The sequence below is a fragment of the Arachis ipaensis genome, chromosome B5 (assembly GCF_059453495.1).
Source record: "Arachis ipaensis isolate K30076 ecotype BB chromosome B5, ASM5945349v1, whole genome shotgun sequence".
In the NCBI taxonomy this organism is placed as follows: domain Eukaryota; kingdom Viridiplantae; phylum Streptophyta; class Magnoliopsida; order Fabales; family Fabaceae; genus Arachis; species Arachis ipaensis.
In genome coordinates this window covers 5260769-5288530 of record NC_142440.1, presented here as the reverse complement: position 1 = coordinate 5288530, position 27762 = coordinate 5260769, and the positions used below count along the sequence as shown (strand labels likewise).

General features: G+C 32.9%; 4 protein-coding genes across 10 annotated transcripts; all 4 read right to left on the bottom strand.

Annotated features, from left to right (window-relative positions):
* Positions 1 to 745: 745 nt before the first annotated feature.
* Positions 746 to 3657, bottom strand: LOC107642615 (casein kinase II subunit beta-1). Of its 2 annotated transcripts, XM_088487659.1 has the most exons (6): positions 3042 to 3657; positions 2544 to 2762; positions 2301 to 2410; positions 2045 to 2210; positions 1129 to 1286; positions 746 to 1011 (listed from the first exon to the last, which is right to left on the bottom strand). In XM_088487659.1, the coding sequence occupies exons 1-5, from the start codon at positions 3292 to 3294 to the stop codon at positions 1156 to 1158; spliced, it is 879 nt and encodes a 292-aa protein (XP_088343785.1). In that variant the 5' UTR covers positions 3295 to 3657; the 3' UTR covers positions 746 to 1011; positions 1129 to 1155. The 2 variants fall into 2 exon arrangements, with proteins under 2 accessions (XP_088343785.1, XP_016201510.1); XM_016346024.3 differs by having other exon boundaries at positions 746 to 1286; positions 3042 to 3624.
* A 1763-nt stretch (positions 3658 to 5420) lies between these two features.
* LOC107642614 (putative casein kinase II subunit beta-4) lies at positions 5421 to 7922 on the bottom strand. 6 transcript variants are annotated; one of them, XM_016346018.3, is made up of 4 exons: positions 7117 to 7922; positions 6922 to 7031; positions 6563 to 6728; positions 5421 to 5936 (listed from the first exon to the last, which is right to left on the bottom strand). In XM_016346018.3, exons 1-4 carry the CDS (start codon positions 7514 to 7516, stop codon positions 5806 to 5808), a joined length of 807 nt encoding a protein of 268 aa, XP_016201504.1. In that variant the 5' UTR covers positions 7517 to 7922; the 3' UTR covers positions 5421 to 5805. The 6 variants fall into 6 exon arrangements, with proteins under 6 accessions (XP_016201504.1, XP_016201505.1, XP_016201506.1 ...); XM_016346019.3 differs by having other exon boundaries at positions 6566 to 6728; XM_016346020.3 differs by having other exon boundaries at positions 6922 to 7016.
* Positions 7923 to 15187: 7265 nt separating this feature from the next.
* Positions 15188 to 20180, bottom strand: LOC107642612 (glycine-rich protein). The gene is made up of 13 exons (XM_016346017.3): positions 19722 to 20180; positions 18601 to 18857; positions 18181 to 18246; positions 17996 to 18074; positions 17764 to 17846; positions 17637 to 17660; positions 17362 to 17486; positions 16860 to 17076; positions 16703 to 16756; positions 16552 to 16598; positions 16231 to 16315; positions 15870 to 15933; positions 15188 to 15709 (listed from the first exon to the last, which is right to left on the bottom strand). The coding sequence occupies exons 1-13, from the start codon at positions 20095 to 20097 to the stop codon at positions 15606 to 15608; spliced, it is 1581 nt and encodes a 526-aa protein (XP_016201503.1). The 5' UTR covers positions 20098 to 20180; the 3' UTR covers positions 15188 to 15605.
* Positions 20181 to 23998: 3818 nt separating this feature from the next.
* LOC107641644 (calcineurin B-like protein 1) lies at positions 23999 to 26873 on the bottom strand. Its single transcript, XM_088487875.1, has 8 exons — positions 26562 to 26873; positions 25614 to 25749; positions 25307 to 25389; positions 25146 to 25205; positions 24952 to 25060; positions 24552 to 24604; positions 24369 to 24449; positions 23999 to 24278 (listed from the first exon to the last, which is right to left on the bottom strand). The coding sequence occupies exons 2-8, from the start codon at positions 25693 to 25695 to the stop codon at positions 24099 to 24101; spliced, it is 648 nt and encodes a 215-aa protein (XP_088344001.1). The 5' UTR covers positions 25696 to 25749; positions 26562 to 26873; the 3' UTR covers positions 23999 to 24098.
* Between the last annotated feature and the right edge of the window lie 889 nt (positions 26874 to 27762).

The following is a 27762-nucleotide window of genomic DNA, read 5'->3' as shown; positions in this document are numbered from 1 at the left end:
TATATTTTATTTTATTATAAAAATATTAATATAATTTTATACAATTATATTTTTTTTTCATTTTTTTTACATCTAAATAAGAATTTTTTATTTTTTTATTTTTTTCTCTTATTTTTTTCTTTTTATTTTCTTTTTTATATCCAAACAAAGTGTAATAAATCCCAAAATCACATTCGATTTTTTTAGAAGACCATTTTATTCTTTTAGATATTCGTTATTAGATGACCATATAAAATTATTTTATATTGACATACATATAAAATTATTTTATATTGACATACATTTGTTCTGGGGTAGTAGTACTATGTCTACTATGTCACTCTTTGATTTGATTGGATGTAAAAGGTTAAGATCTGCAGATTTTGTAAAGAAAAAATAAGGGAAAATAAAAAGTGAAAAGAAAAAACATAATTTTATAATTTTTTTTACAAAATTTTTAAAACAAAATACTAAAAATAAAAATACAGACTAAACAAACTCTAGTATTCGCTCATATAAAAAAGATTCGGCATACATATATAATGCGATTCAAAAGTGGTTCCAACTTCCAAATGTCAAACGAGAATAAAAAATAGTCAAAATTTCAGAGATCACATACAGACTAATGGACAAGGGGAAACATCTTATTCAAATTTCATACGATCATTAGTGATGTTTGACTGATAGAAAGGCCATAACATCGTAGAAATTGAATTATAAAATGTAAAAACAGATTAAAATGTGATTCAAATTGACGAAGGATAAATCAACAAACTCGAACGATGCGTAAATTGAAGGGAGTAAATGGAATAAAACAATATAAAATAGCAGGGGATCAGTAATCTGAGATGATGATAAACAACATGAAGTGGGACTAATCGCAAGAATACAACTTTGATAAGCAATTAACAGAACACTTAAGCACCTAACCACTTGCTCATTGAACTTGAAGCTCACAGAACTGAACTCCAAGCTGAAAGTGAAACTAAGCATTTTGCATGACAGGTCTGCAATTTTCTTTACAATACGCTCCTAAAACAGATAAAATAAGCGGGTCTAGATTGTACTCATTTTGGAAAAAGCATACTATTAGCTGCGTGTTGCAAGGGGACTGAAAGAATTATAAATAAGACTTGGGCAGGCTCTTACTTTCGTTGGAAGGTTCAAATTTAAGCTTCATGGCTTGTGAAGCTTGAAGCCAAAGACTCTTGGAACATAGCTCTGTGATGGTTTCTGTGGCTTCAGTTGTCCATAAGTCATCAGGAAGAGGTGAGGAAATGTAGTTCCAAAATAAGCTCCATCAATGTCTAGAACAAACTTAAGGAAAATGTGGAATATAAAGGATACGGGAGAATGCAGTGTGCCAATAAAAATTCAAGCCGAAATAATTATACTGCAAGACAATTCATACATCCCAAGATTCATACTCATCAGCATTTAATAAAAAGATGGCTACATAAAATGGAAGCAAAGCAAATATAGAAGGCAATTGAATTTGTACAACCAACAAACAGCTGAAAGTAAAATTGCAGCTCAAAATTTTACTTGACAAGAACCCAAATTAGTTTTTGGATAAGACACAGACACTTCTCCAGATATCAGATATCACTTGTCAAAATATCTCGATTATATGAATCCAGACAAGGCAAATTAAGTCATTCACTATCTAAATATTACTGCCATGCTCCATTACGGACCAGGTAGTTAGTGCACATTAGCAATGCATCCAAGTAAAAGATTTCTTTTCAGAAACCTTGACAAGGGATGGAACCTTCTTATAGCTGTAAAAACTGCTTAAAATGCATTTGATCCACAATCACAAGTAAATTTGGTTTTTCAAGATTGCAGAAAACATTAACAGATAATGCATACAATGTAAGAGGAGAATTACCAAAAATCAAAAGTTACCCTAATAACTAATTTACTTGACATATGGGGAAAAAATGAATCTCAAAACAAGCAAGCAGTGATATATGCGTGATATTAAAATAAAATTTCTGAGAGAAATGCTTTTGCAATCCACAAAATGGCACAAAAATCAACAATATATAATTAAAAAGGATACTGCCTTGATACTTGGACCGCGGATAATAAATGTCTTCACACCTTGGGCAGTATATTTTCACGGTACTGGACCTTGGAACATCTGACTGACCAACCGGAAGGCAGGGCTGCCCAGAGCAGTACACTCTTGGACATCTACCAAAATCATAGTTCTTGTACTTGTCCAGCTGGAAAAATCCCAAGTACATTAACAATGCCAATCTTCTGGAATCTAAAGCAATACAATGGTATTAACTAGGTTGCCAGAAAAATCTTACCATGGAGGCCAATCCTTTGCCTGTCAAGATATACCTGGCATGAATCAGACCATATAGCATCTCTGCTGCTGATTCAATTAACTCATTTTGTTCCTCTGTAAACATGTCACCTGCACACACAACCGATTGAATTCAGACTCTTAACATACATAACAATCAATTAAGTATTACACACCGCAGAAATGGAGAAACACTGGAAATAATCACGAGTCGCAATGTCGAATAAACATAACATAAGCTTACCATGAGAGGATTCAACATCCAAAATCAAATCAAGAGCGTAATCATAGTAAGGCACTTGACTGCTCAATCCACAAAGGTTGAAGTCATCCTGGATGTAATCATCATCCACCTCGCAGAAGAACTCGTTCCCTCTCAAATTGCAGAACCACGAGATCCACGACGTGTCATCTCCATCAGAACCACTAACATCAGACTCCTCGCTGTCAGTCTCAGATTCCTCTGCAACCAATGCACATAACCAAAAAAGCAAAGTTACATCCCTAACCGCAAAAGACCTAAACCTTTACACTCCTTCACGTTTCAAAAACACGAAAAATACACATATCCTTCCTAGCTTTGTATTTAACATCGAATAACTCCGGACTGAAGCTATTACTACTACATAAGATGAGCTTCCCACAATTTCACATAATATTGGCAGAATAATTATAATAAAATCCGTAAAGCAAATTAATAGAAGAAATATTCGAAGAGATTAGAGAAAAAGAGGAAAAGTACCATCGGAAGCGTTAGAGTTCTTGGAGATAGTGGCGGAGGCGGTGGAGCGAGAGTCCCTGAGGGCGTGATCGCGTGCGGAGGAGGACTTGCCGGATAAGAGAGAGGAGGGCCTGTCCTTGCCGTTGATTGGCCTCGACGTCGACGTTGACGGCGACGATCGCTCCAGCTGCTTGTCGAGGACGTCGTTGATTCGCTTCCGATCAACCTCCGATTTGGTATTGGTACCTCGCTCTCGCTCTCTCTCTCTGTACATAACTATCTCTTTCTCTCTCTCTCTCTTCCTCCGATTTGGTTCGATCCGGTTTCTCTCTCACTGAATCATGCCGAAGCGGTTACCGGTTCTGTTTTCCCTCCGAGCTAGCTAGGGTTTTCAGCTTCACTTTGCTGTTGTTCGGGGACGGTGATGATAACACAATCGCGATTAACAAGCACCATCACCATGCTGTTCCTATAGCTATTGCTATTGCTACCACCATTTCTTTTCTTTTTCTCATTTTTTTAATTTTATTTTTAATTATTAATATTATCTCTCGTTCTCTCTCCTTATTTCTCTCACTCCTATTTTTTCCGCATTTGGTCCTTTTATTACGGGGAAGTTTTTTGGTTTTTTAATGGCACTCTTTTTCTTGTCGCATTATCGATTCCATTTTGTTATCGCTTATCGAATTGTTTTCATAATTACAATTTCAGTGATACATAGTAAATTAAGATAATTTTTTTTAATTATTGTTAACTTTGTTTCTGATTTCTTTTACTCATGCTTTGCAATACGTATTTCTTAGTAAAAAATAAAAATACATGGCCAAAATTGTCATTAACCCCCTCACTGAAATTTTAAAAGTAATTAGAAACTGTATAATCAAACAAATTAATTTTGTATTTACAAAAAATAAATAAATTACTGATTTTATCCATAAAATTTTAAAATACTAAAAAAATTATCTATAAATAAAATTAACGTATGAATATCTTTGTTGAAAACATTTTTTTGCAAGTGTGAAACTAATTCTATTCATTTATTAATCAATATTCCATATTTTTATAAATAAAAATCATTTATTCACATTTGTAATTTCTAATTCAAATAGGGTCAATATATGTCCCATTTTTGTTTCTCAATTATAAATGCATGCGTCTATGATCTTTGGACAAAAATACTTGCAAATCAGTCTTCAAAGTAACCTCACATTGACGATAAGAATCTTCTAGAACACAAGGTGATTCAATTGTGCCAAGTGCCATGTACCCCAATATCTCCAGCTTAGCAAGGACGAAAATCCAACTTTGCAAAGTACCTAATTAGCTATTTGATTGTCTTCTTTTTGTTGTATAATTATTGTCATAGGCGGTATAAAACTCAAAACTCGAAAGTAGCTAAGCCTCCAGTCTGTAATAGCACTGCAGTAGGTGGCCTTTACTTAGTTCTTATCCAACATTTGCTCCTCCTTGCTGTCCCTATCGGTTTCATCTATCTTCCATGTCTCTCAAATGCCCTAATATAGGACACAGCATATCCATCTTTCAGTTCTCCATGTCCTTATTACCTTGTTCTTTTCTCAACTTAACACATAAACCAAACTATGCAATATGGAACAACAAAGTACATCTCTTAACACTGATATAACGATTCAGCTTGCACTACACACACACAACCCTTAACCTCTAAGAAATTTTCAGGAAGAGGTAATATATACAACACCACTTATGAAGCCAGCTGTAACCACCATTCACCATTCTCAGTTCATCTCCAATTTCTTTAGAGAAGTTTAGATATTCAATATTTCATAATATTTTGGACACCTTTGCATTTATACTCTTTTTTCTCGTATAAAACCATTAAAGATTAAATAGCAAATACAGAATTAAATGATTTGTATCTAAATATATAACTGAATTGTAACCAAATATATAAATAAATCTCTTAACCAATTTGATGCTAAAACAACATTTTATTTGAATGAATATAGACAAATAACAAGTTCTTGACCAATTTGTATTTAGAGAAAAATAAGTCTCCATTCATTTTATGTTGGCACTTGACATCTAACTCAGTATGTTAACATAACATATCAGCAACTTCTGTTATCAGATGATGGTAGTACTAACAGAAAGATCGCGTTGTCTGACAGATCAAGGACAGAAATTGAAGTGGATTGTTTATTTTATCAGAAGTCACGTTATTCGGAGAAAAAAGCAGGAACTGGATCGGTAATTTACTCACAATATAATTATACTCTCTCTTATCATATTAACTGTTCTTGTCCAAATCTGTGGCAGTAACATTCTTCGCGTCTTATCTCAAACTCCCTCGCCCATGGCTACAACACATGCCTTCGTCTAGTCACCAGAAAAGGAAACCCATCCTTCTTGTACAGTCAATAAAGAAAAACCCATATTCAATTCTTAATAATGAACTACAAGGAATTCCACCACTTCCATTCTAGTGTGTACATAGTCCATAAAGGAATTATAATAAACAAAAGTAATGCCATTATAATTGCATTTTTGTACCTAACCAAATAACCTATTAAAATGTCTGCAAAAGCTCGCTGATTTCAAAGCTGACAGCAAAATTAAACACTAATTGCCTCGCGAATCATGCCTGCATATACTTTACAACATGTTCCTAAATAAATAAAACAGTGTGATGTAGATTGTATTAATTTGGAAATCTAGGAGTACAACAGCGGCAGCAAAACAAGGCATGTGACGACTCGTACTTTTGTTTGCAAGCTTTGAAATTCCATCCATCTTCAATTCTTCATCATGGCTTGTGAACTTTAAAACCAAAAACTCTTGGAACATAGCTCTGTGATGGCTTTTGTGGCTTCAGATGACCATAAGTCATCAGGAAGAGGTTAGGAAATGTAGTTCCAAAATAAGCTCCGTCGATATCTAGAGATGCAGTTAAGGAACTTTGGGTACAGGTTATAGTGTTTCATCGTATAATTGAACCAAAAAATATGTGCAAAATAATGAAATATGAAATAACATGCAATCATTCCAAAGTTAAAAAAGAAATATCCATGGATTAAAACCCCGTCCCCTGTATGATCCAGTGGTATGTTATACCAAATATCTTTGTATATAGGAAGCATAATATCAAACAGCACATTGAGATATTGGTGCATTGCATTGGTGCTAATTTCATGCCAGAAAATGAGATCATGAACTTGAAACCCTATGAGGTGTTAGACGTTTGGAATTCACACTTTAATACATTCATTGATAGACATAAGTGTTTCTAAAATTCCTTATAATTGTTCACACCAAGTACGGAAAGGTTTTGCTGCTTTTATTGTCATCTAACTTCATTCATGCATTGGTTATCATCTCTTTATGCCTTCTTTCTTGTTGGTTAATAAAGAAGAACATAAAGTAAATTTAAAAACAGATGTGGAATTGGAAATTCCTAAAAGCCAAAATATGAATCAACAGACACATGCGTGGGAGATAAAAAAACAGAGCTTGGCAACTAGGAGCTCAACACCAACACAAGACTTGAAACTACAAAAGGATACTACCTTGATACTTGGATCGCGGGTAGTAAATGTCTTCACACCTGGGGCAATATATCTTTACAGTGCTCGACCTAGGGATGTCGGACTGACCCACCGGAAGGCACGGTTGCCCTGAGCAGTAAACTCTCGGACACCTACCAAAGTCATAATTCTTGTACTTGTCCAGCTGCACATGACATAACAGAACATAATCCAATGAACTTAATCAATTACCATTACCAACTTCAATTCCAGCTAAGAGTAAACTACCATTTCTAACCACAAAAAGATTTAAACTATCTTGGATAGTCAATGCATCTTTCACAGTTAAAACAGTTGGATATCTCAAGATAAATTAGAACAAGAAATAAGAATCATACCATGGCAGCCATTCCTCTGCCTGTTAAAATGTAGCGGGCATGAATGAGACCATAAAGCATCTCCGCGGCGGATTCAATCAACTCATTTTGTTCTTCTGTAAAGATGTCTCCTACACATTTAAGTATGAATCAAACAAACCAAATGCAAAATATGATCCAACATCAGAAGAGAAGGCGTGAGTTACAGTTAGTTACCGTGGGAGGAGTCAACGTCGAGAATCAAGTCAAGGGCATAATCGTAATAAGGAACTTGGCTGCTCAAACCACAAAGGTTAAAATCGTCCTGAATGTAATCATCATCGACCTCGCAAAAGAACTCGTTCCCTCTGAGGCTGCAGAACCACGCGATCCACGAGGTGTCTTCCCCGTCGTCGGAGGCACTAACGTCCGATCCCCCGGTGTCGGTTTCCGATTCCTCGAGTGTGGCGTCGGAGTTGTTGGCTTGGATTTGGGCCTGGATTTGGGCCTTGATGGGCCTAGTGGAGGCGGAGGTGGAAGTGGAGGGTGAGGATCGGTGCAAGTGCTTGTCGAGAACGTCGTTGATTCGCTTCCTGCGATCAACGCCCGCACCCTCCGCCACTCTGTTACCGTACATAATAATAACAACAACAAGAAGAATAATTATTATTATTATCACTATTGCTATTATTAATAGTGATAACCAATACCTCTTCCTTTAGTTTATTTTCTTTGTCTACCGAATCATGAAGCTCAATTTCAGTAAACTAGGGTTTGGGTAGGTAGAAGAAGAAGAAGTAGTAGCTAGCCAGAGAGTGGAGAGAGATAGAGAGAGCAATAGCAGAGAGAATAAACAGTGTGCGCCACAAAGACAAAGCGCACTCTTCTCTTCTCTTCTCTTCTGGCTACACAGAATAATCAGATATTTAATTTTGGAATGTGTTTACGTTTCATTTATTGGGGATGGATAAATCGGGGTTCTCACTTCTCACACTTTGCACTCCTTTAATTCTTCTATCTTCTCTTTTGTAAATTGGTAGCATGTGATTGGTGATTAGCGAATAATATTAAACTATGAAGTATGGACACTTCGCTGAGTTATCGTGTCCGCGTGTGGACATCCGAACACGACACTCACCGACATTCGTGTATCTGCTGTGTCTAACTGTGTCTTGATAAAAAATAAAAAAATTTTCTTCGACTACGTTTGGACACACCTAAATATCATTACGTGTTTGCGTGTCCAGTCTTATTCTTAACATATATTCTTAAAATAAATTTAGTTATAGTATATATTATTATTTATTAAAACAAAAAATATTTTAAATACTTGATATAATTAAAATAAGACATTAAAAATAATTAAAAATTTTAATTTATATTTTAATACCAATAAAATATCAAAATATCATTATAATTTATCTAAAAAATACTTTATATTTTATATATATGCATGTCCCTGTGTTATGTAAGATTTTAAAATTCGTCTGTCGGCGTGTCCCGTGTCCGTGTCAGTATCTGCGCATCATAGTTAAGTAATTCATTTTTTTAAAAATATTTTATTTATTTTAAATAAAAAATGTAAATGTTAATTAATTAAAAATTATTCAATATATTTTATTCTGATAAACATATTTGAGTGGGACTGTAGTCCACGTGTCTCGCATATCATGCCTCCAACAATTTTGAACGGCGAAGGATCTGATAATAACACCTTGCTAACAATTAAGGTCTTTGAAGTTTGAACTATGGATAATACCTGAACTTCAATAATTTGAACGAGACAAAAACCGGTTTGTTTTTAAAGAAGTATGTGTGATTGAATATTTAATAAATAATTTATGATATTGACACTGAAATAATTGATTGTTTACGTAAAAAACTAAAAATCTTAAACATGCCCAAAGTTGAAAAAAAATCCACCTTTAAAAAAATACATTTGCGTAAAATGAAGTTACGACCTACATTTCCTCTCTGATTTGTTGGCCTAATAATAATAAGGACCATCTATCTCTTGTTAGTGAAAGTATATATTGAGGCTAATTTTTGTAGTGCACATGAAATGAGTGATATATTTTAATATTATAATTTTTAGTATTTTTAAAATTGTAAAAAGTATAAAAATTACTCTGATTTTTTATTTCAAATTTTTTATCTTTTTAAGTAGAAATCGAAAGATTCGATTTGAGCAATTAAAGGGTCCGATTTTTGTACTTTTTAAAATTGGAGAATTTGATTTTTATATCTCTCAAAAATAGGATTCTATTTCTATATCCTACATTAAATAGGAGTTAAACCTCAGAGTGGTCCTTGAACTTACACTCGACTCTCAAAGTGGTCCTTAAACTTGCAATAGTCTCAATATTATTCCCGAATTTAACACATGTGGTTCATGGTCGTCCCTGAAGCATTCTGGGGAATATTCCATAACGGCGCGCTGACGTGTATGGAGAGGCGCCACGTTAGATATCTAACGTGGCTGTTATCATTTTTTTAACTCAATTTAGTCCCGGAATTATTTTATAACCCTAATTCCCAATTTATTATTAGAAACCACTCTGTTTCTTCTTTTTTGCTCTCCTTCGTCTTCTCTGCTATTGTTGAGTTGCCATTGTTGAATGTGATTTGAGTGGGTCATGATGGGTGGAGGCAGCAAATTGAGGTTATGATGAAGGCCCGAATTTTGGAGGTTATGATGCTCATAATGTATATCATGATGAGTTAGATGAGACAAATTCTTGGCATTTCGAAGAAATGAAGACACCCCTAACTTAGAGGATGACGACTCATTTCCTGTTTTCAGAGAAGAAACAAGGTTCGGAAAACTCCAATTAGATGTAGGGATGAAATTCAACACGAAGATGGATTTTAAGGAGGCTGTGAGGGAGTATTGCATCCAGGAAGGTAGAAGAGTTAGATTCAAGAAAAATGATAATTTATGATGCAGGGCTTTATGTAGGGGTGAGGAATGTCCATGGGTTATCTATATCTCTAAGGATAGTGAGATTGTTTGCTGGCAAGTTAAAACCTTCAATGATGATCATACTTGCCCAAAGGAGACAAAAAATAAATTAGCTAACAGAAGCACTCTGAAGCACTCTGAAACTTTAACTTTAACAGAAGAGCGCACTTTTGACAAGATGTATATTTGTCTGGATGGGTGCAAGAATGGGTTTAGGGCGGGATGCAGACCTCTAATAAGGCTTGATGGAGCATTCCAAAAAATCAGATTTGGTGGACAAATCTTGGCAGCCATTTACGTCATTGCATATGCCATTGTACCAGTGGAGAACACGAATAATTGGAGGTGGTTTTTTGAGCTGCTGCAAGAGGATCTAGGGAGCTACACCCAAAATGGGTGGTGTTTCATTTTGGACATGTAAAATGTAACGATGTCTTTGCTATTTACTGGTTATTGTATTTTAGTAAGGGTTGAACTCCTTAGGTTGATGTATTTTTTGTAGCCATGTTTTGCTTTCATGATTCTGTTTCTATATTTATTGGTTTGTTTCACACATTGTTATTGTTTGTATTGATAGAATGGGATAGGAGTAGAACTTAATAAATTATGGGGATGAATTTACTGTCACTTATACATGTGTAAGGATTAATCTAATGTCACTTATGTATGTGTAGGGACTATTTTGATGTCACTTATGTAAGGTGAGGGACCATTTTGGGTCCCGATATTGTAAGTTATCAATTTCAGTGGTTTCGTGCAAGGGCTAATCACAGCTATGCAGGAGGTCTTCCCTGATGTCCACCACAGATTTTGTGTATAGCACTTGCGGAGAAACTTCAATAAGAAGTGGAAAGACAATGAACTTAAAGGATTACTGTGGGAGTGTGTAAGATCTATTGCTCAAGAGGGATTCATTGAGGGGATGATGAAAATCTAGAGAGCTAAAAAGGAAGCATGAGAGTACCTTTCCAAATGACGAAGAGATGCATGGAGTCGGGCCTTCTTCCCCTCCCAACCAAAATGTGACAACATATGTAACAATGCTTGCAAAGTATTCAATGCCAGAATCAATGAAGTAAGGGTCAAACCAATTATCACACCACCAGGTACTTCAACTATTACTCCACCTATCATGACCCACTCAAATCACGTTCAACAATGGCAACTCAACAATGGCAGAGAAGACGAAGGAGAGCAGAGAAGAAGAAACATAGTGGTTTCTGATAATAAATTGGGGATTAGGGTTATAAAATAATTCAGGGACTAAATTGAGTTAAAAAATGATAACAGCCACGTCAGATATCCAACGTAGCGCCTCTCCATATACGTCAGCGCGCCATTAAGGAATATTCTCCGAAAAATGCTTCAGGGACGACCGTGAACTACATGTGTTAAATTCGGGGATAATATTGAGGCCATTGCAAGTTTAAGGACCACTTTGAGGGTCGAGTGCAAGTTCAGGGACCACTCTGAGGTTTAACTCATTAAATAGTGTCATATTTGAGATTAACACCTTAATAATCCATAATCTAAAAAAATACCATTCTCAACCCAATATAAAAAATAAAAAATGCATATCTTGAACCACCAAAAGAATTTATTATTTTTTAGTATTTTTAGTTATTAATCTAATATTTTTTTGTCTAGCAATCCAATAATATATTTTTAAGTTATAATTTATACTTTTAAATATTATTGACTAAAAATAATAAATTTTATTGGCTCTTAACATTTTTTTTTATTCAATGTAGCAATGCCAATCAATGTGGTAGGAGAGTCAAGTATGTCTAGCAGTGTAGGTAACGGACAAGATCTTATAGAAGGCGAAGAAGATGAGGTGATTATGAAATCTTGTAGTTAGATCTCTTGTTGTTGACCTTTGGGTGACATTTTTGTGGTAACTAATTGTGTATTTGGATTATAGTTTGTAAATGGAAGTTTGTATAAAAGTGATTTTGTAAACTTAGATTCTGATGAAAAATAAGTCTGTGTTAACGTGATTTATGTTTGTCTTTGTATCAAAATGGATTATAGTAAAATAAATATTATTTGGAATATACTACTCAAAATTACTTTTAGATGAAAAATTACTATAAGAGACATTAATATAAATAATTTTTTATATTATCCTACCATTTTACTTAAGATATTTAAATAAATCTTATTAATTTATTTTATAATAAAATTAATATTTATTTACTAATTTAAAGTAACATATAAAAAATTGATAAAATATATTTTAATACATAAAAATACTAAAGGGAGTACTATATATTTTATAATTTCAAACAAAAAGAAAATATTTTATATTATTTTAATACCGTTACTATTCTTTAATTTAGTATCATTTTAGACTATAAATTTTTATAATTATTATATAATAAAAACAAAAATAAAGTACAATAAAAAGTACAATAAAAACAAAAACAAAAAACAAAAAAATTCCGTACAAACATAGAATATAATAATTACAACTAACAACATATATCATATGAACAAAAAATTACAATAAGAAGTAAATAAAATTCATATGAATAAAACTAAATAAAAAATAAAAAATTTTATACACAACATAAATATAGTACAATAAAGAATAGAAAAAAGAATTTATATAAACAAAAAATAAAAAAAATATCATAAAAATTAATAAAAATAAGAATTTATATCAACAATAGTTGTTATATAAATAAAAAATACAATAAAAATATGATATTAGAACACTAAAAAAATAATATCAGAATACAAAAGTAATATAAAAAATATTTATATATAAATAAAAAAATACAATAAAAAACATAAAAATCAAAAGATGAAGGAGAGTACTAAAAGTAATAAAAAAAATTAAAATATTTATCTTGGCAGTGATCGTAACAAATCTAAAAGATTTTGATGAAAAAAAAATTGGAACCAAGAACATATATAAAGAATTATTGTGAAAATTATATGGTTACTTACATCATTTTTATAGAAAAAAAATGAAGGATAAGATTGGTAGAAGAGGAATAATTTTCTTACTTAATTTCTCAATTGTAATTAGCAACGTGAACGCAGAAACTAAAATTTTTAGCTTCGTGTAAACGTACATTTAGAGACAAATTGGATTGTGGTTAGTCAAATTGGAGTTTGAATAAAATTGATTTTATAAAATTAATTTTGGGTAGAAGTAAGTTTGTATCAACATGATTTATGTTTGTCAACTCTATACTAAAATTGATTTTGATAAAATAAATATTGTTTAGATAATATTAGTTAAAATCACTTTTAGATAAATAATTACTAAAAAGGACATGACATTAAATTATAATGTTTTTTTTTAATATATATTTAATTTTTTTATATTTTTTCTTATATATTTTTATATAGTATATTTTTAGTATTCTTAATACTCTTTTTTAGTACGCTATAATTTTTTACTATTATTATTATTTATGGTTAATTTTTTTGTTTAATTTATTTTACCTAATGAAATCAATAAATTATATTATAAAAAAATAATAATAAATATAATGCACAAAAATTATCATTATAAAAATATATAATGTCAAATAAAAAATATAAATAATAAATAATAGAAAAAAGAGCTCATGTAAAGAGAAATAATAAGAATTTTATAAATAATATAATAATATGTATAAAGGATAAAGTTGGTAAAAGAAAAATAAAGGTTAAATGTCAATGGCTAAAAGCCAGTAGTGCAACGCAGAAGCTAGAAATTCTTGCTTCTTGTAAACGTGGTTTTGTAACCAAAATCACTTCTGCGCGTTCATAGATAGAAAAATTAGCCAAACCAAAAATTGAAGCGTTCAAGAAGCTGTAACGTGCTTTTCCTCTTTCAACGTAGTTGCCAAACACACCCTTAAAAAATTGCCAAACATAAAATTGGGACGTTCAAAGCACTCAAACGAACTTCTCCTTTTTTTAACGTGAACTCCAAACACAACCTAACTCATCACACTAACACCAAAGATTGGTATAAGTTATCTATATTCTCAAACACAAATATGGAGATCTCATCTAATTAGTTAAATATGACACAATTCACATGCAAATCTCTGCAATATTTAATTTAAAGGTTAATGTTTGACTGTTTGAGCACTTGCGGAAAGCACATAGTAGTACAATAAAGTCAAAGAGTTCATAAGAATGAAAGAAACTGACTAGGGTGCATTTAATTTACCTTTTCATTCTCAGTGTTTTCTGTTTTTTAGATTTTACGAAGGAAAAAATAAAAATAAAAAATAAAAATAAAAAATAAAATTTTATTATTTTTATTATTTTTACTTTTTTTTTAACAAAATCTTAAAAATAGAAAATACTAAAAATAAAAACAGAAAATAAAAACACAAACCAACACTATCTCCATCATGTTTGGAAGTTGGAACATGCGCTGGTAATGACCACGATAACCATTGATCAAAATACATCAGGTGGCATTGCCAAATGAAACATGCCATCATTGCATCCTACACCGCATTTACCAAGTGGAGTGGGTAAGATGAAAAGAAGAAACGAATTTGTAGTGTAGATTCCAAATTCCGAATAGTAACATAATAGGAAGAAAAACAAGCTCAGAGTTCCCAGCGTGATGATTCTAAGTAGAGGAAGGGGACACTGATTGCTGAGCACTATTCGCGTTTAGTATGGAGATTATCGAAAAAGTAAATAGAAAAAATATTAGAAATTTCTCTTTCTCTTACCTTACCGTGATCTACAAAAAAGTAGACTTTGGAGTTTTTTTTAACTAAAAGAAAGGAAAATAGAACTAAAAGAAAAAATCTTGAAATAAGATTCAAATAGAAAAATAATAAAAAATAAAAAGTACTAAATAAGCCAGTTTCCTAGACATAAAAATTAGAAGAATTTTGAAAACATTTTTTTTTTATTTTTTCAATTTCACAAAAATATTCTTTCAACGAATATATGCATGTTCAAAAACACTAATATACGAGTATGGGTATTGTTGCAATTTTTTATTTTGAGAAGTCATGAGGAATATGGAAGAGTTTGGACTTTGGAAGTTTGGAGATCCCTTGAGATTTTTATCTAAATATCAGGCTACAGATGATAAGATAGCTTATAAATTTCGGATAATAGTGTATACATTAAGGTTGGCAGCAACTAGGAAAGCCGTTAGACCGAATTTTAAACATCAATTCCATATTTCATAGGCTAAATAAAGAAAATATAAATGATGGATAACCAACATCTTTTTCTTTCATTTATCTTGTATTTAACTTAACCTAGATAACTCTCTTCCTACTTAACATACTAAACCCCTAGCATTCAATATCACTTGGACCATAAATGGAGCATAGAACTTTAATTTAAATTTTCTACAATGATACATCGACAAATTTGATTCTATTACCTCCTTCAAAACAACGTTTTCCCCATTCAAGTAGTGTTCTTAATATAAAGTGCATAAGAAAATGCTTTCCCAATATCCTAATTATTGTAAGTCAATTCTTTCTGTTTCCAACAAGTTAAAGGATTTTTAAAGTTTTCGAAAGAAAGAAAGTTATTGAAAATATGGAGTAACAAGTTGGAAATAATGAAATCTGAAACTATTTTTCCAGTGAGTCAAGGAGAGCATAATGTCTTTTCTCGAATTGCTATCTAAAGATGGAATGCAATTCTCAGCATTCACATAGTATACCCTAACCCAAAAGGTTCATGAACTGTGGGAAATCCCAAAGTTGAGGTTCCCCTTTTCTTCTGTATAATGAATTGTGTATATGATGATGACTGTAAGGTCTCAAATTGTTCACAACAAATCCAGATGACTAGTAATTGCATCTGGACAAGACTGAGCCTGCAAAAGCTCCAAACGGTTGAAGGGTGGAGCAAACTGCAATATATAATCTGCATCTGAAACAATGAAAATTAACACATTAGAAACTGGCATTGGAAGAACTTTGTCCTTTATAACTGCTTTATGAATTGAAAGAAAGTTGGTAGAAGATTTACAAACATCATTTCTTTTATGTTTGTGCAACACCCTAAACATGAAGGGTCTAATAATACTCACTTTCTTTGACGGTTCCATACAGCCAGCATAATACCTCGTCAGCGAAAGCCAAGCAGACTCCCCCCTGCCAAGCAAAAAAATAATAATAATAATGAGGGGAGGTGAAGTCCTATTCAACATTTTTTATAAGCTGATTATGATTTTTGCGCTCTCTTGAGATGATATTAAATCATTCTTAATTTTCTATGAAGAGTCGGTTGCATGTACAAAAACAAAGTTTGCTAAAATGTGCCTTGATGTCTGAGAAGAAAATCAACATCTGGAAAATGCTAGATTCCTAGATACAAATGTCATTGCCAGGAGTTTACTACAACTCAGAAATCCATATCCAACTATGCATCTAACGGCAGCTAAAATGTACCTGCCAGTAGTTCTTCATTTTTACTCTCTGTGTAATATCTTTGGTTCTAAGTCTTTCTGTCCGAACAAGACGACCAGAATCATCCCTGTATCACAGCTACATGTTAAATTAAGATGAAAGAAGGCATCGATCACTTCCAAGTTGAATTTTCGTTAGTCAAGCATGCAAAGAAACATAGCACAGTTCATGTTTACATTAGGTAACATCCATTTCATCAATTGTACTTAAAATGAGTTACTTTCCAGCACAACGTTTTAGTCTTAACTATTAAGACTTAAGAGAGATTAAGACTGTAATTATATGAATACAATAATTAATTACCTAAATCCTATGACAATATACGGAACACCTGCCAGGAATGATTGAATCTGCAAGCAACAAGACTTTCTTGAGTCCGTAGGACACATGAATTTCTTAAACATGGAGATCAACTGATGACCGCATAAAAATTCAGGACATATAGGAGACATACCCAAAATTTTAACAATTTCTCTCTCTCATATTTTTCCTCAGTATGATATTCCAACTGCATCAATAGAAATGATAGATTCACGTTGTTAAGCCAACACAAATAGTACTTAAAAAGGAGAAGAGAAGCTATGATTGAAGTTAAACACAAGGTAGCCAACCTCACGACTTGTTTTTAGCTCCACATAAAAACTCTTTCCCTCATCAGTCGAATCACAGCAATCCATCTCAGCACCCATCAAGATCCGGTGGGCCCCTAATTTTGTCTTAATCACAGTACAAAATTCAACATTGGCATTGACATGATGTATCCCCTCTCCATCATCTCTTGTAGGATCTTCAGTGGCAAGGCTCTCAAAACAATATCCCCAATAACATCTAATTGCCAAAACATATAAAACTTAACGCTTGTGCAATGAAAAATTCAAAGTAATTAGATCTTTCTAATCAGATCAAGTAGACAGAAAATAATAGTGGGCTATGAATGCATGCCATTACAGTCATTTCGAGATCAATGCTTCCCTTGACCAAGATCCTTTCCATTTCCCCTGAGCTAAATAATCATGTCTTTGTTGTATATGGGCCTTAGTCTTTCTCCATTGCAATTCAAATTAAAATTTACACGGCCAAGCTTAGTAAAATATAAATATGTAAGCCCTGTACCTCCTGCGATCTAAATCACTTTGTGGTCTTTCTGGTAGTTTATGTACATCAAGATAGACAACACCATTCCTTTTGTGCACCCCCATTTCCCAAGGCTCATGTCGGATATATGCTGTAGCCATAATCTGCAAAGACATTAGCTAGCTCATTAGATCGTCAAGTACTCAGTTAACGTTGAAAACTCACAAGGTTATTACCAGTTAGCTCACCAATTTCCAAATAATGGTATAGCAGTACTCTGACTAGAAGCAAAATAATTCAAAATGAATAAGTACCTTGTTAAGATTGTTGCGGAATGTCTGCAAAGAATGAAAATGAACATGAAGATTAACAGATAACCTTCTGAATTCAGCAATTAATTTGGCTATAAACAAAAAGATTACAAGAAAACATACAACATACCACAAAATGAATGTTGTTTTGAAGTTGGATACCTTTGTCTCTAATGCAAGCAAGAAGGTCACCAAAGCCTTCTGACCCTAAGTCTGCTTAAGGAATAAAAGCAAAAGAAAAAGGATAACTAACATAAACAGAAGCATACATACTTTTCAGGAACAAATCTTCAGAGTAGCATTCGAAATTATTACTTTCAAAATCACAAACCATAGGTTAAATTTTCGGATAAATCACGCACCTTGTTTGGGAATGAATGTATCATAACCTTCATTCAAATCAGCCCCAACATCTTCAGAGATAAGACGCTTAAAAAGCCTCTAAATAAACAGTAAAAGAAAGTACTCATTAGCATAATATCATCACAACCTATTGCACATTCAGTCAAATGGAAAAAATCAAGCAGAAGAGCAACAGATGGCTCACCACACTACGATCATCGAAAAATACTTGTCCACCTTCTACACGACTATAACAGGCAATTTCACAAGGCTATAAAAAAATAAGGAAAAAAATATTCAGAAATGTACATCAAGAACGGGAAATTCATACAATTATACCAAACTAATGTCGTAAGAGATAAAGAAACAAGATATTGACTTCAGTATTAAATCGAACCTGATCAAGACTCAAAACTGTATTATGATCTTGCTGTCTTTTACAGTTTTACCAAACAAACTTCATTTTTCTTTTCTTTCCTAACCACTTTCAACATTGTGAGAAAATCTAAAATTGAGCTTAAAAAAATTATCTCCATAATGATATGTTCGATCACTAACCAAATCAACCAGTAAATTGTTCAATGCAACTGCGGTGAAATATAGGAAAACGTTGGCATTTCTCTACCTCCTGAAAAGCAATGCACTTTCTTGACAGAGTTTCTTCGCTCTTAGACAGCTTCATTTCAGAGACAAACCGTTCATCGTGGCGACCATTGGAAAACCTGTTTCCATACCCAAAATTTTGCCTCTGGGGATATGGTCCAGGACGAGGAAGAAGGCCGGCGCCTCTATCATTCTGATGTCCCGGCTGCCAGCGACCACGACCGCGGCCACCAAAACCCCCTCTACCCTGATTGTTCGTGTTGCGAATGGCAGGCAACACTGCCAGAGGAAACCAAACAAAGCAAGATCAGTACAAAAACAAGGAATTAATAGCTGGCTTAACTTTTTACAATTTTAAGATAATTTACAGAATTTTCATATCAACTGTTTATATGAAATCCTCAAGGCAATATTGATGTTACTCAAGAAGTTTAGTCTTATGTGCACTCCCAAGGACTTATATATGTAGTGGTAAATAACTATATTTTTGTGGTTTTTCTTTCTTTTTCTCTTATAAGTGGTAAATTGTGCTATCTTTCCCCCTCATTCAGTCATTCTATGTTCTCTGGTGGAGCTAAAGGAAAGGGGAAGGGGTGAGAAAAGGAAAAGGAAAAGGTCTTAGCTTGCACTATAAAAGCTAAATCTCCACCTTTCCTTAGGGGGGGATTAGTTGCTAGAAATAATCCATAATCATGAACAAGAACTTTCTTCTTTTCCCAATTGTTGCACCCAAATATCAGCTAATCCCTCACTAGAATTCTAGCTAGATTATTTTCTTTAGATTACCCCCACTTCACATTAAAACAAATTAAGGAAACAATTCAACAATGCCAAGTTCTGTAATCCACTTTAACAATTTTTCAGATGCTGTAATTGTTAGGATGAGAACCCTAAAGTGCCTTCGAGTTGAAGCAAATGAAGTTACACTCCCAAGTCCCAACACAAAACATTTCTGAATCGTCAAAACTATATTTCTCACTTGGAATTATAATTTATATGCTCATTTTCTTTTTCTCCCATCAAAAGGGATATAATAAGATAGTAGCAATAGTTAAGCAACACATGAAGAACAATTGAGCAACATAAACTTTAAAAGTAAGTAAAATAAAAATAAATAAATAACGAAAACAGAGAGAATTATACCGGGAATAGGGTAAGGGCTTTTGACAAGGGTTTTACAATAATCTTCATTGTCAGAGCCAAACAGATCTTTATCTTCATACTCATCATCATGATCGTTATAATTAGCGTAAGAAGCCTTGTTACTTTGCTCCACCTCATCGCCGTTTTCGTCATCGTCATCTCCAGCGGCGGCGCCGCTGCTTGCCGTTCCGCTGCCGGAGGAGGTCGAGTTGGCGCCGCCGCCGCCTTCACCTTCAGTGCCGTTGGAGGTAGAGGCAGAGGACGAGGATGAGGATGAAGCGGAAGAAGAGGAGGACGACGACGGCGACGTTGAGCGGGTCCCATCTTGTTCGTTGTCGGAATCTTCGCCGAAAAGGTCCTTCTCCGAGAAATCCATTTTTTTTTTTTAAACTATAGCTTCTGAGTTCTCATCTGTGTTTTTTTCAGTGTTCACACAGCGTTGTATAATTTGGCCATTGCAACTATTTTCTTTTTTATTTTTTGTCTTATCCTATGGGCCATAAGTGACGGGCCTAGCCCATTAAGATAATGCCTTTCTTAGCAAAATAACATTTCTCTTAACAATTAGGCTAGTGAAATGGTCAATTCATTCGTATATAATTAAATAAAATATTAAGATTTAGATTTAATTTTATATTTATACGTGTAATAATTTATTAATTAATACAAATTCTTAAACGAAGCTTAGATTTTCGATGAATTAATTTAGGTATGCGGAACTCGAGATTATCGTAAAAGAGCATTCTAAAAAAAAAAACAATGCAACTATTCTTTGAAGCACCTGGGTGTGACAATTCATGATTTGATCTTTTAACTCAGATTCGAAGTTTGAATACACTGGGCAAAAAAATATCTCATGGTCAGATACCTTAAGTGAATAAGAATAATACAGGACAAGAAGCCCCACCATTTTGACATCAGATGCTTGAGAGTTGAGAAAATAAAAAATTATATATTCTCTTCTTTGTGCATGGTAGAACTTTTTTTTTTTTTTTTTGCCAAAATTTTATTTAGTAACCAATAAATTATTATATATAGAATTAACTTTAATTTTTGTCATTGGTCAACTAACTTAAATTGGTTAAGGAGCACATATTCTAATATACATTTATTTTCATTTGGGCCTAAACTAAGCTTAAAGAAAAAAAAATATTCATGTTATTTAGAATGAAATATTCATGTTAGTTCCAAATTAAGGAAAATTTATTCATTTTATATCATTTTTTCAGCCCGTAACAAACTAATTAATGTTTGATTTATTTAGAAATTTTTTTAAAATAAATATTTTAATTACGAAAATAGATAATTTGAAGAATTTTTACCGATTTTCGTAATATGTCTTATCTCGTTTACAATATCAATGTTTTGAGTTAGCATGTATCTTGTTTACAGTGTAAACGAGATAAGACATAAACCCAAGTTTACATATCACGTGTGCACACGTATTACGTGGGGAAGAACGAACTCCACATATCTCGTTTACAGTACATGCTAACTTAAAACATTGATACTGTAAACGATATATAGTACGATAAAAATCAATCAGTTATAAAAGGATCTTCAAACCGTTAGTATTCTTCACAAACATCTTAATCCTTCTTCTCTTCCGTTTTTCTTCAAAAAATTTAGAAAAAAAATGTCTAGTGATAATGGTTTCTTTGTTGTGATGGTGTATCTCATCTGTCACATGAGAAACAGCTACAATTGGGTTATATTTGAGTGTGAGAATCCTACGCTGCTGCTCACTTTGAGAGCAAATTATTTGTTTGAATGAACGAGTCTAATATTGACACACGTCAGTGGTGGGGAGAGAAAAGAGATTGGAAGAGTTGGGTATAGGATGCTAGCATCGATAGAAAATTGTATATTTCGGTTTCGTCTATTCTGCCTCAATGGTAATGAGCATGTGCGCCTAATATTTGACGTCCACGGAAGAATCATGGTTGAACAAGTGATAGAGTTTTTTGCGGAAGTTCATGATGTTGGTGGTGGTAATTCTGGCAGCTCAAATTTTGTCCAGGGTGACCCACCTCTTGCACTACGTCCTTTGCACTGTGCTAGTCTAGTGGTAGACATGTACGTTGATGGTGAGGAGTCTCATAAAGAGTATGTTGCCGTTAGCCACGAAAGTGGTTCCTCTGAGAATGATGACGAGAATGAGTTCATACTAGAGATTCCCGTTGGTGGATCAGTTCGACGTCTTTTGTTTGCTCCGCAACAAATTCCTGAGTTATCAGTTGTACTCAACGAGTATCATACTTTGAATTTGGACACGATGCACGTGGTAATTCCATTTTTTAATATGTGGGTGGATGATTACAACACCGATGGAGGTGTGGAGTTTAGGGTTAGTCACAGATTCAGAAGCAGAGAGGCGATACTGCAAGGCATGAAGAATTACAGCATTTGAAAAAGTATTGAGTACCGAGTTGTAGAGTCGGATCGGTTAAAATACCACGTGCATTGCCCGCAATTCACTGATAGTTGTTCTTGGAGTCTCTATGTCGTCCTCCGACAAAATCTTGAATATTGGTAAGTGCTACAGTATTTTAATGCATTATCTTGTTTGTCATCCTTATTATGGTTAGAATATCATTCGATAATATTTTAAATCATTAGGGAGGTGCATAAATTTGGCAGGCCGTATGCGTGTTTAGTCCAATCATGTCTCAGGATCATTGACAGTTGGACAGTAACCTCATACGTAGAATCATCATTCCCCTCATACAGTCCATGAGTCCAGTCCATCAGTTATCATCCCTGTTCTCCAGGATATAGTGAGACAGAACTATCACTTCAAATCGTCATACATGAAGATTTGGATGGAAAAGCAAAAGGTAATTGCGCAGATATATGGTTATTAGGAGGAGTCATTTAACAGTGGCAGCCATCTGATATGCACCTGATTGTTTGACTTGTCAGTCATCAAGTAATCACCGATCAGCAGCATGATGTAACACTTAGTGTACTGTCGGAGGGTGGCTAGTCGGCACAGCTGGCATGTGCCGAACTCGGTTCTGAAGTCATAACATCTTGTTACTAAACGACTCCTTTCTCTGGACACCCTGTTGCTGATCATGAGGGGTTTGGCTTTCATGTCGGACGCCGGTACCAAGTCTGGAAGTCACACAAGCACCCACCCACTAGCTCTCCATTTGTGCGTAACTCGAAGTGGTACGCAACGTCCTAAAGGGTGATGGTGCACTCATCACATGGCAAGTACAAAGTGTGGGTCTCCGGACGCCAGCGCTTCACGAATGCAGTGATCAGAGAGTTGTCAAACTCGAAGTCCTTGAACTACACCGTGTCGCCAAACTCAACCTCCTTCAGATAAGGGACAATAGCGTCCGGTGGTGCAAGAGTGTGAGTCACCCGGCTAAGTAGTAGCAGGCGAGGCCTCTATTTAAAAATAAACTTTTTAAAGAACTTGAATTTCAAACTAAATTCTCTAGCATATTCAAATTTAAAATTAAAAATATAAAATTCGATTCAAAGAAATAACATAACTTAATAAATACGGATAAACAGTAATTAATAAATTTCTTTTATTTATTTAAAAAATCGAATAAACAGGTAATAAATTAAATTAAATTAAGTTAATTAGTAAATTAATTTTTACTATAAGTAAATTCGACACCTAACAAATATTAATAACTTGCCAACTAACTTATTCTATATTACCTAAAGATAATCTATTATACTCATTTGTTAAAACACTAACCTCGAAGTCGATCGCTCCCGCAATGTGTCAACTATCATTCAGACTATTGATGTCGAGATCTCGTATATCGGCGCACACCATAACGTCCAAACAATTAAAAAATATCAAGAAAACGTCCGAAAAAAAATGAAGGTTAAGGGGATGGAAAGTGGATCAGAAGGCACTGGAACGAGCACGATAAGTCGATAAGTATCTTACTCTATAAATATAAATAAGATAAGACATGTTACGAAAATCTATAAGAATTCTCAAAATTATTTATTTTTGTAATTAAAATATTTATTTTATTTATTAAAAAAACTATATTCAGCGGTTAATAATACAAAATAATGAAACTTTATTAAGATCAGATGAAATTGCACTTAATTCCCCAATATTTTTAAATTACGCGAACATTCTTTAACACTAATTAGCAGGTTCAATTTCTATTAACCTTATATATGAAGGCAAGACAATTAGGAATGAGAATTGAGAAATATGACTCAATTCACAAATGACAATAATATACTACTGGGAAAGGCTACCTATAATCAATCATTATATTAATAAACGCTTGTTATGTTAACATCACTCTCATACTTTTAGTATGAAAAATTAAAGATAAAATGCCGCTTTAATCAACAAATTGCATAACCAAAATTGTGTGCTTTGTCTCGTCAAGCACCAACGTTGTCATCAACCTTAGAGTGAAATACGAAACTTGGGAATGTTGTTGTTATGTCACTCAGGTATGGTAATGTCATTATTTTCAGCAATGATGGATTTTTTGTAACAAAAGCCTCCCATTCATTCTCGTCTATTTTCCCATCTTGGTTTGGGTCTGCCGCCAAGAAAGTCTAGTAAAAAAAAATTAGAATCTGATCATTAATTTTCAAAAGAAAATTTTACCATAAAACAAATAAAATCAATACAAATTATACACTCACCTTGTTTATAATTGTTTCTATCATCTCATCCTGTAACTTCATTTCAGATTCAGTGAGAAGTGCAAGTATCATTTCCTTTACCTATCACAAATCACACAATAATCGAATTGCTCATAATTAAGCAAAATGAAAACTGTTAAATGCTTATGATGATTATGAGAAAATCGTTAGAATCTTCTTTACCTCATGGCGCTCTATAAAACCTGATTTGTCCAAATCGTAGAGTCTAAATGAAACTGTAACAAAAATCCCAAATCAATTTTAGTAATTATTAAAACATATATCACATATCATTATATTAAGAGAAAAGGATAAATAGGTTTCTGACCTTTTATCCTGCAGACATTTTCGTCCTTGATCATTGACAAATACTTTTAAGTTCCTGACCTTCACAAAACTTGGACGGATCAGTCTCTCCGTCCAAATGCCTCCGTCAGGAACTGATCCGTCCAAGTTTTGTGAAGGTCAGTAACTTAAAAGTATTTTTCAATGATTAGGGACGAAAATATCCGCAGGACAAAAGGTCAAGGACCTATTTGTTTTTTTTTCTTGTATTAATATTTCAATTATATTATAAACTTACAATCTATCTTGACTTGTTGAGGTGTATGTGGGTGGAAAACATTGAGTGCTCGAACAAAATCGCCAAAGTCGATAACTCCTTTCTTCTTTACATCAAATAAATCAAAGATCTGCATACAAATTCTAATATTAATTCTAATCATAAGGCGCTTATTAAAAATGGTGCTCATATTTAATTAAATAATAAATACATACTCGACTTGCAAAGAGATTGTCTTTTTCCTTGTTATTGAAAATTGCCAATATAAATTCTTCCTGCAAAGAAAACAACACTACATATTTATTAACCCAACAAGACCTAATAATAATTTAAAGAGGGAAAAAAATAATTAATATACAATTGAAATGAAAATAACCTTGCTTATTAGTCCATCATCAATCACAGATCCACTAATACGTTTAAAAAGCTCAAACAGTGCTTCAACCTCACTAACACTAACTGAAAAAATAAATAAGAAATAAAATGTAATTTAAGTTTACACGAGCAAGCCAGAGAAATAGAACAATTTTCCATGACAAATAAATTAAGTGGTAATCTTTTTGTTTTGTGCATCTAATTAACAGAGTAGGACTCAAAGAAAATCATTAACACCTATTATTAAATTATTATTCGAAGTATAAAATAAAAATTAAAGTAAACAGAGCTATGATTGATAAACTTACAAACTGTTTGCTTCGAAAGACTCATTGGATCTTCTTCTTCCACGGCAATTTGTTTACTTACTTTGGAGCAAAAACAACCCATTTTTTGTAAATTAAAGAGGAAAAATGCACCAAAGCAAGATGCCACAGTTTTACCCTGTTACCAATGACAAATCCAGAAAATTTTAAACGCAGAAACAACCCATTTTTTGTAAATTAAAGAGGAAAAATGCGCCAAAACAAGATGTCATAGTTTTTTCGAAGGTGAATTATATGATAAAGATGTAAGTTTACAGATCTTTTTTTGTATGGGATGAAAAAGAGATTGAAAAAGCTATGACCCATATTTTGAACAACAATAAAATAATAAAAAATAACTATAAAAAGAATTTATATTCTTTCTCTATACAACTTTAATCTGTATAGTACTATATCCCTTTTCCGAATCTGAATTTATCTTGTCGCCAATAACAAATCCAGAAAATTTTGAAGGCAGAAACAAAAATAAAAAAAGAAAAAATTCTAAACAAATTCACGGAAGTATTAGTTAGTAACATACAACTCATCATTCCAAAAATTGCATGCAAATTGGGAGGTAATTTTGCCCTAATTATTCAAAATGTTTAATCATTCAGAAGATTAAAGAACACAATTTCACGTGATGCAACTAGTAGCCCTTAATTAGCCATTAAATCTGCTAATTCTGGAAAAAAAAATTGAGCGCATTTGATAACTTTTGGATAACTAATAATGATGTATATAAATTTTTACTTAACCTTGAAAGATTCACCGTTAACCTATTAATGAATCAAGTCATGGAAAATGGGTGCAAAAACTAGAAAAGTAATTCTCCTAACATATAAATCAAATTAAACCATAGCATAGCATAGTTTTCACGCAAAAACATTAATGGCAATACTAGTGTCAATTGCATGATTATTCAACATTGAAAAAAAGAGAGAGACTCACAAATTGGAAATTGTTGTGGCGCAAGCACAAATTTGCGTGGAAGAATTTTTTGAAATTTTATAGAGAGAGAGGTATTAGGGCATTGATGTTTGTTATTTTGGTTACATGAACAAGAAGTGCTAAGCTGGGAATATTCTAGTGTTGTACTATGTTTGGACATCCCAAATTTGGTTGTTCCTTTACACCGCTCCCAGTTCAGATTTGGAATGAAAACACACCTAAGAGGGTTTCCCAATTACAAGTTTACAACTACCCCCACTAGGAACAACAAAACATGCGAGGAACAAAAGGAAATATAAAAAAGTAAATAACAAATTCAAAAGCACGTGAGAATAAATAACAAATTCAAAAGCATGTGAGAAGAGAAAGATAGTCCTGATCCATTACTCAAAATGAGCTTCATTTAATTCGTTACTCAAAATGAGAATAATTCAATATTTATCGCATATATGATAAAATTGTGAAAGAATAAGAAAAAAAAGTAGGAAGAATATTATACTTTATATTTTTTGATTGATTGAATTGAATTGTATTATGAAGATAAAACTAAATATATATAAAGCATTAGTTTAAGAAAGATAAAAACAAATAAAGATAAGATAAGAACAATTAAAGATAAGATAAGATAAAATAATAAAGACTAAAATTATAACTGAATTGATGTATTCTATTGCGTTGAATTTGTGAGTTACAAGACTTCTTTATTGTTGTTATGGGCTAAGATGGAAGAGTAGTTTAATATATATGATTAGTAATAATCTGACCTAATTCTGAATTTATAAAAGAAGACTATTATTAATGAATTATAACTCAAATAACATAGTCTCTTCATATTCACATAACAAGTCGTGAATTTAAATTTTTATATCTTCGATAAAAAAAAAACTATTATTAAGTATTAACTAAACGGTCATGATGTTAATATTATTTATAATTTATAATTTATAATTTAATTATTACATAATATATTCTCTATCTCTTAATATGGATAAGTTATAAGCTCTGAATTATTTTACTATTATAATATAATTTTTATACTGATTTAAACTTGTCGAAGTGTATCCACCCAACCTTTTCTAAAAAGTCGGGGTATACTTCATTTTTAAACAAGAAGAATGAAGCTTAATTCCTTCGAGAGTCGAGATATATACATCGAGTAAAGTTATTATTTATCACATAAGAACAAGTATATATTATCGTT